This window comes from Arachis duranensis, chromosome 3 (assembly GCF_000817695.3).
Source record: "Arachis duranensis cultivar V14167 chromosome 3, aradu.V14167.gnm2.J7QH, whole genome shotgun sequence".
In the NCBI taxonomy this organism is placed as follows: Eukaryota; Viridiplantae; Streptophyta; class Magnoliopsida; order Fabales; family Fabaceae; genus Arachis; species Arachis duranensis.
Window position 1 is genome coordinate 27,268,801 of NC_029774.3, and position 9,975 is coordinate 27,278,775.

The 9,975-nt window shown below is 26.2% G+C and overlaps 1 protein-coding gene across 1 annotated transcript in view; it reads right to left on the minus strand.

Annotated features, from left to right (window-relative positions):
- Positions 1–294: 294 nt before the first annotated feature.
- LOC107478357 (disease resistance protein RPP13-like) overlaps positions 295–9,975 on the minus strand; it is a 10,797-nt gene continuing 1,116 nt past the window's right edge. Inside the window, exons 2-3 of the mRNA XM_021138005.2 lie at positions 751–3,463; positions 295–594 (exon numbers count right to left, since the gene is read on the minus strand). Coding sequence (XP_020993664.1) covers positions 802–3,463 — 2,662 coding nt within the window. The 3' untranslated portion in view covers positions 295–594; positions 751–801. The remainder of the gene's footprint in view (positions 595–750; positions 3,464–9,975) is intronic.

Consider the following 9,975-nt stretch of genomic DNA (forward strand, 5'->3'; position numbering starts at 1 on the left):
ATATATACTGTATAGTTTATAAAGTTAATTCCTAGCTTTTGGTTATGATGATACGTGTAATCTATATATAAAAAAAAAAAACAGATTTGAGTTTAAGATACATAGCATGCATGTAGCATACACCACCAGAAACTAGAGAGAGATTGCTTGTGTTGACATTCTGGGCAGTGCAGGCTCAAAGGCTCCATTCTCTTTTTCTGATACATGGTTTGGAGATTCTGCATGCATTCTTCTTGTTTCAATTTTCTCCGAATCTTTGTCATGATCGAGAATACTTAACGTTATACACTAAAGTTATGAAACACTCATCCCATATTTATTTATAACAAAAAAATTACATGGCATTCAAAACTTCAAATAGAACATCACAACTTAAATAATAGTAAACCATAATAAACATGTATTGGAGGAATTACAATATGAAATTAAAAGTAATAAAAGGTGTCATTCAAATAATTAAAAAAAACACTTTATTCAATATTAAAAAAAGAAAAAAAAGTAGTGCAATATTAGAGGATCACAACTACTCCATTGCAATACAATGAGGCTGCAGGAGCACATCATGAAATGATGTATGTATTATGGAGGAGAGTTCTGCACAAATTGATTATACATACATAAATGTTAGAATGATTCACCTTATTAGCAAAATCATAAAAAATAAGTTGCATGAAAAGGTGATCAGATAGCATAAATCATATATGTATATGCATGCCTGTGCTTATGAGTCTCATCAAAAGAAATATATACCTGCTTTTGGAAAAGCTGTGACATTGACATCCAATACTTCACAGAAATCAATCAATCATCAAAATTAAAATCCTCATCAACAATATCATCATCATCATCATCAAAAGGTTCTATAAAATGCAAGTTACTACCCAAGGAAAGCATTCGTTCAGGAAGGTACTTGGACTTCAAGCCACGACACTCACGAAAGAGCGCACGTTGAAGGCAAGGCATCGCAGCGTCTTCTAATGTAACACGTGTGACCTTCACTGATATCATGATAAAAACTTGAAGCTGCGGAAAGCTCCCAGCACCACCACAATTAAGGGCTTTTTTGGTACATTTCACTTGATATAATTTTAAAATTTGAAGGCTGGGAATTTGTCCCAAAGCATTCATGTCTTGGTACTTTAAATCCTCAAACCATGACAAGGTAATCTTGCTAAGATTTGACGGAAATGTAATTTTATCTAATGGAACCCTTCTAGAGTAGACCCCAAACTGTAATTTCAATTTATGTAGCTTGCTTAGGCGGTGCAAGTTCCTCAATGATTGACCTTGGTCTTCACTCATCGGTATTAAACCCAGTGTTCTCAAGTTGGGAAAGTAGCCATTGTCGAGTAAGAACCCCAGTCGTGAATCCATATACACATCACATAGAGTTTGAACATTTTGCATTTTATATTTAACCCCTTCTTTTTCTAATAAATGCACTCCAGAAGCACAACTAAGATGTCTCAAATGCCTTAACCCCTCATCAATGGTTTTCTCATACTCCAAAGTGGTCAGTACACGTAATGTTTGTAAACTCTGAAGCTTATTAAATAACCCGCGTGGGGCAGTATAATCCATTTTCAAGAACCTGAGGCTTTTCAACCTCATCAAATACTCAGAATTCTCTTTGCTAGATAGATTCCAATCCACTCCTTTCAAGTATAGCACATTAACCTGGCAATCTTCTGGAACATGATGTGACCACCCCGCGATATCTCCATAAGCGAACAAGGAACAAGTCCTTGATTGGTTACATGTTACTGAACATGCATAGGATCCTACATCATTGGGAAAGGACAACCTACGAGCATTGTTACTGTTATTACTCACTGATATGCATAGTTCTCGGATGAGATCATGGATCCGACATGTTTTCACGCCTTTGCCATCACTCTTCCTACTGGTCACTTGTACCAAGTTACGGTCCACTAGCTCCTTCAAGTATTGCTCACCAATATCTTCAGGTTCTGGGGGTGGTGCTTTTGATCTTCCAGTTTGGATTGGTTCTATGAACCCTTCTGCTATCCATAGATGGATTAAGTCTCTCACCCAAATCTCTTCATCTTCAGGAAACACTCCAAGATATAAAAAGCATGGCTTCATTTTCTCATACAGATCATCGTAGCTAAGCTTCAATATCTCCATCATCTTCTTACCATCCTTGTCTTCAGCAACACGCCAATAAGGGATCAGGTTCTTGATTTTTTGCCATGCATCTTGTGATCTCTCTCGCTTTGCCACAATTCCAGCTGTGGTTTTGATAGCCAATGGTAAACCCTTGCAACTTTCAGCAATTGATTTACCAATAGGCTCTAAATCAGGGGGACATTCTTCTCCACAAAACACGTAACTGCAAAACAATTCCCAACTTTCTTCTTCATTCAAACGGCTAAGTTCATGGTGAGGCTCCTTTGACCTTGCATAGTTTGCCACCTGATGATTTCGTGTAGTCACCAATATCCTGCTTCCATTATTGTTATCTGGGAGAACATAATCCTTTATCTTGTCCCACACTTGAGTATCCCACACATCATCTAGAACTACCAAATACTTTCTCCTTTTCCGATTCAAATATTTTCTCACATTTGCCTTTAAAACCTCTTCATTATTAGGTATAGGTGTGGTGGATGGCATCAAAGAGCGGTGAAGGCTTAAGAAAACTTCATTTTCTCTATAATCTTTGGAAACAATTACCCATGCACGGTAAGGGAATAGCTCAGTGACCAATTTGCTATCGAAGATCTTTCGGGCAAGGGTGGTCTTGCCTGATCCTCCCATGCCAACAATGGAAACGACATTCCTCCCCTTTGAATCTTCTTCCCTCAGTTGATTAATTACATCAATGAAATCCTTTACAAATCCCACTACATTCTTTTCCTTCACAATTTTTTCCTTCACCAATTCACCTTCATGTATGCAATGTTTCTCAAGCTTAACACCATTCATCACAGGAGGACAATAACGAAAAAGATATCTGTTTTCTGTTGCTATGATGATCCTACTACCACGACCAAACCAATCACCTATTCCCATTCCCACTAGCAACTCCAAATGATCTTTATTATCAACCCCTTCCAGAACCAGAAGCATTTTTTTATGCTCCAATTCCTGCATGGTCTCCACATCCATATCAGAAAGAAGCTCCTTTTGGAGATTTTCCAAGAGATTATCGGTGATTTTCATTAGCTGTTTACTAACATTGACAAGAAAACCTGCCGCTTGGAACTTATATTTGATCTTATAGTATAGCTCAAAGGCAAATGTTGTTATGTAACTTTTGCCTATTTTAGGATCTTCATAAATTCCCACCATACGAACAGTAGTATCATGAGATTCAAGGTTCAAAAGTGATTCAACCTCTTCAAATTGAGAATCAAATCTATTTATTTGTTGCTTGATCTTTAGAAGTTTTGCAGAGACTTGTTCAACAATCTTGCCAATGACCCCAGTTTCATACTTCCTAGAAATTAAAAAACACTATCAATATCTTTGTAGTGATAATTTAAAAAGAAAAAGTATTAGACAATGAAAATACTAAATAATATAAACAATTGATATATCGGATGTTTAATTCACTAGGTGTGCGAATAGTTATCCTAATATTAAGATTTATGTGGGTAATTTGGGAGTGTAATATGGACCAATTTTAGATCCCATTGTTCACATTGTTTATAAAAGTTATTGTCTACCTAACAAAAGTCCATTTAAAAAAAATGTATACCAACTAATAATAATAATAATAATAATAATAATTCAACTGTGAAAATATATTATTACGAGAAATATCATTATCATCACTTTTTATCAACATTAATTAATATTTCAGCTAATATTTTATTTTTATACTATTAGAATTTAAAATTTAAAATTTAAAATTTAATTTTTAATGTTTAAAATTAATTAAATAAATACCAAAATTTTAGATATAAATAGTTGTTAAAATTTTAAATTTAGATAAATCCTTGAATCTCTTTTAATTTAAACTCAATAGACTACTCAATAATATGAAAATTCATATAGTTACTTTTTTTTAGAATCTATCTATTCATGTTATATAAAAACTAATATCAATATTGTCACATAATGAAAAGTTGACAATTTGACATTTTATCATCTATTAGTAATTTATTATCAAAACTTAAGATAGTCTTTAGATGTATTATTAATTTTCTTATTTTCTACAATAATACTACATCAGTTTAAGTGGCTAATTGATATATCTTATCTAAATAAATTATCTTTTAATTCTTCTGCTTCTATTTAAAATATTTTTTAATTTTTTTTACAAAATAAAAAGATCTATTACTGTTCTTGTATTAATTATGTAATAAAAATCATAAAATTGAGTTAAATTCTAATAATTCTCAATGTAAATATTAATTTTTAATAGGTATAAATTAAATTAAATTCTAATTCATTCTCACTTTAATATTTACTCTTTTTTATATCTACTATATAATTCAACATTCAGTTTATACATTTTTTTATCTTTTTTCACATAATTTTATATTTTTTTTCTTTTTTGTTCTCCACTTTTGCTAAATATATATTAAGTAATTATCTAATTGTACTTATTAAGAAGAAGATAAAAAAGAAAATGATAGTGCGTGATTCTACCAAAAAAACTTGGATTAACATAATTACTAAATTAAGGTATCAGACAATATTATTTGTAAGTGTTACTTGATGAGCTATCTTAATGTTAATTCTCATATATTTTCTTATATATAGTTGGATTGGATGTGAGACTTATCATTGTGAATCATCTATGTTATATAACAATAAAAGATGCACATTAAGGTGTATCAAATAAAAATGAGTACAAACAATATATTTCAACCTTATAAAGTTATTTTAACTTTTAACAAATGACTAACATAGTAGTTCATGAAATTTGTTTCCAAGGTTCTATAAGAATCAAAATAAAACAAGAGGACAAGTGGATCACATCATCATGACAACAAATATTCATAAATAAAAGAGAATTTCTATTCTGTTAGTGTGTTATGATGAATAAATTCCATATTTTGTTACAGAAAGAAGTGTGAATGGTTTTCAAGTGATATAAATATGTTTTATGAATAAAGTTGTATATCATGTATTTATTTTTCAAAGTGTATGTAAGTGGATATTTATATAATTTTTAAGTTGTTGAATATTTTTATAAATAAAAATGATATGTAGTTTTACATGAGTATGTTTTTGTATTGAAGTCGTGAGTATGTGTTGTAAAAACAAAGTTTGCCATAGAAAGTAAATGCATAAGATTCTTCTATGAATAAGGTTGATCTATATTTCTATAAAAAGACGAGTATGGTTTTTGAAAATTATATACAATTGTTTTTCTGTCAACAAACTTTCATTTATTCATGATCAAATACAAATAATCTGCTTAGAACAAAAAAAATTACATAATAAAACATAAAAAAATATATTATTTAAAATGGTATTTATCTATATAGCCTTTAATCTCAACATAATGTTTTTAACTATTACAAAGGTGTACATGCATCTTTTCTACTCTTACAAAATATGAGCTTATTCATAAGGACACAATAATTATGTTGACTGAAGTCCAAATGAGCATAATTAGAATTTGGTTGATCACATTTGCTTAATTTAGATTTGGGTCATAAATAATAACGAGTAGACTTTAATTTGCTTCTTCTATTTTTGGTCGTAGAATAAATAGATTTGTATCATATAAAAGTCGATATCAACTTCTTATATAATAAATTTAATTTACGTTATTCTTTTTAATGATGTCATGTCAATAATTTTAAGATGACAATAGTTAATAATCAAATAATCATCTTTTTTCTAAATAGATGGCAATAGATAGTAATCAACCATCCATCCATCTTTAAATAAAATAAATTTATAAATTAAATTTATTTCATAATAATTCACTTAAAACATAAAATACAGATTAAATACAATAAATATATGTACATTAAAAATATCATAATAATAATAATTATAAAAGTTTTCGCTTACCAATATTTAAATTCTATGCTATTTTACTTAATTATATATATTCTATAAAACTCTTACCATTATTACTATTATTGGCTTAATTATATCTTGAGGTCTCTTATGGTTATTTTAATATGCTATTCGTTAGTGCTTTATAAATTTGTTCTTTTATTCTATCTACCAAATAATCAAACACAAAACTACTAATAAAAAATAGGTAAAAAAATTACATATAACCTCTTCATATAATTATGCCAAAAAATATGATTAGTAAATTTTAGTAAACAAATAAAATACGAACATATTGAATCCCTCTATTTTAATAAATAAAATAGATAATACTTAAAAAAAGTTCTCTTATTCAAAACATCATTTAAATTATTTATTTAAATAAAGTTTCTATTATCTTTAAAAAATTATAAAAGCTAACATGAATACTAATATTTTTAGGCAAAGATTGCATATCAATTCAGACACTACAAAAAAATATAAAAAAATTTAAAAAATATCTTTAAATAAAAACATATGAAAGGAAAAACAAATAAATTCAATAGAAATCAAAAACCAGAAGAAAAAAAATACACCACGTAAAAAGACTAATAAATCTGTTAACTATTATAAATAATGTAAAAATAAAAATAACAAATAAATATGTAATTTTATATAATTCCAGTATCAAATACCTATATTTTTTTAAAAATACATAATATTTCACTTTATATTCTCTTCTAATTAAATAATTATATTCTTATAGTTTTGCCATATAAGTATTAGGGTAATTTACTTATTCAAAATAAATAGATAGAAAGTTTACTCAATTATAACAATTAAAAATTAGTTATTTGTCTGATTCATTTTTATATAATCGTGGTAACCTTTTTACATTTTACAACTAACATATAAATTGTAGTAAGTTTCAACGGCTTATAAAAGAAGCATCATAAATATAAATCGTGGTAACTTTCTACAGATTATGAAATGAATATTGGGACATGATAACCTCTCACAGTTTATGAAAAAATTAGTTTGGACATAAACCGTAATAACCTCCCACGAGTATATATATATATATATATTTGATTACAGGATGAACATTTCTAGTATTGGCAAAGCTGCTCTATTCTCAGAAACCAAATCCCAAGCCTATTTTAAACTGCTATATATATATATAAACTAAGAGGCTAGTTATACTCAAGGGAAGGATCTAGAAATGATATTATAGGGGGCCAACAATACATATAATATTAAAAATTATGTAAAAAAAATTATATAATATAATGTATTACAAAAATATACTGACAGAGAATATATTTTAAAGTAAAAAAAACATGTGTATACTTTTTATTAATGAAGTGGTCGAATCTTCGTATCATAAAATTCACCAATAATAAAATTTGTGTCAAATTTTTCAGTAATTTTCTTTTCAATATAACTAAAAGTCAATTAGCAAGAAATTCATCTTTTATTTTGTTTCTAAGTTATTTTTCACAATATTCATAGTTGAAAAAGATCTCTTAATTGTAGCAGTTGAAACAGAGAGAATTAATACCAAATAAATAAAAAAAGACGGCCACAAGAAGAAAAAGAATTTATTTTATGAGATTTAAAAATTTTTATTTAATTAAAAAATATTAGTAATAATATCTTTTTCAGATTTCTTTGATATTGTTACTTACTTTTTGATATTAAAAATTATTAATATTTAATGCATCATTCATGTATTAAGTTAGTATTAGTGCATTTGTGTATTATATTAGAACTAGTATTTTTATCCATAATAACAAATAATAAATAATTTTTTTAAAAAAAATTATATTATACATAATAACTTATTATTAAAAAAAATTGGGGCCGAGGCCACTACTCGCCCCCTTATGTCCGTCCCTGGTTATACTATCTTGATCGTATCAATATTTTTGCATTACATGCTCGATATGTATCAAAATTTTGTGCATGTTATATATCTTCCTTAGTTATACTATCTTCACTTAAAATAATATAGAAATACATGTTTGTTGACGTTATCTTTAGGAATATCAAATAAAAGTAAATAAGAGGACAATGTAATCAAGAAGTGATTTTGCGTTAATTAATGTCATCATAGAATACTGGTTAGAAAATAATAAATGTGAATTTTTAATCATAAATAAAGAATATATAAACTCAAGTTCTATGTTTATATTATTTTTTTAAATTATATTTAATTATATTAATATTGCAAGTATGATGAGGAGTATATGAATTATATATTTTTAAAATTAATGAGTACTCAAAAATTATGGGAGGTTACTATAGTTTATGTCCAAACTGATCTTTTCATAAACTGTGGAAGATTATCACGGTTTATATCTCTTAATATTCATTTCATAATCTGTAAAAAGTTACCACAATTTATGTTTATGATGTTTTTCTCATAAACCGTTGAAACTTACCACAGTTTATGTATTAGTTGTAAAACGTGAAAGATTATTACGAATTATATAAAAATGAATCCAGACATACAAATAACTAATTTTTAATTATTGTAATTGAATAAATTTTTCTTTTATTTATTTTAAATAGGTAAATTATCCTAAATATTCCTGTATAATTGTCTCTCTTTGCATTTAAGTTTGTTCATCCAGATTTATATTTTATCTATAATATTTTAAAAACTGTTACCATTACATTCATTTTTCTCACTAATTACAATCACTAATTCTCATTAGTTACCGACATTAACTATAACAATATATTTTTTTATCATTCACTCATTCTTAAATTATTACCAAATTTATTTTTATTCTTATACTCACCTATACTCATATTTAATATATAGATCGATATCCATTTTATACTTTTCTAAATTTTTTCTCATATAATTACATGTCTTTCACTCTTTCTCCCATTTATTTTTATTAATATTTTGTACAATTTTTTTATAATCAAAAGTTTTTTTCGTATTTTGTTAAATAATTGACTTATTATGTATTAGAAAATGAATTTTTTAAAACACTAAAATATATGATTTTACAATTTTGTTTTTATTTTTGTATAATTATGTTCATATATTATTTTTTATTATTTTTACATTTTATTTTTTAATATTATTTGGTTGTAATAATAATATTAAAAATGCATGGTGTCTTAATTTATGAAAAATAAAATTAAAAAATTAAAAATTATTTTAATTATTAACACATTATATAAGCATTTGCATTGTATCTAATAATGTTATTCTTCTTTTACATTATTTAATTATAATCTGAAAAGACAAAAAATACTAAATAAAAGTGGCTACTTAAAAAATAATTAATTTTTTATTTAAAAAAACCGAAAAATAAAAGTAATCGCTAAAATTATTTGGTTTTTTAATTTCTATCGTAGTATTAAATTTTATATTAGTTTATAGAAAAATAATACTATTACTTTTTTTTACAAATTTATATAAAATATAATGTAAAAAAATCATAGAAATGATATTATGAAAAACAAAATTAATATTATTATTTTTGTAATTTATATATATTATTATATATTACTAATTTTACAATCAAAATGTGTCACATGTCAATCATAACTTATTATAATTAAATTTAAATTTTTCTTCTAAAATTAAAGAGTTATTTTCTCCTCTTTCTTTTTTTTCTTTATTTCATTTCTTCGTCCATTTTATCTCTCTTATATATTATTATCAATAACTAATTATAAATTTGACAACTAAAATGTGCAATATGATCTTTTTTAATTACAATTAAAATAAAATATTTTTTTCTAAAATTAATAAACTCTCTTCCTCCATTCTCTTATCTATCTCTTCCCTTCTCTATTTTTCTCTATCCTTCTCACTCTATATATAACTTATAATTTATATTCTATATTACTAATTTGATAAATCAAAATGTATCACAAAATATTCTTTTATTACCATTAAAATAAAATATTTTTTTCCAAAATTAACAAACTTCCTCTCTCATTCTTCTTCTTTATCTTTCTCTCTCTCTTTTTTATCTCTCT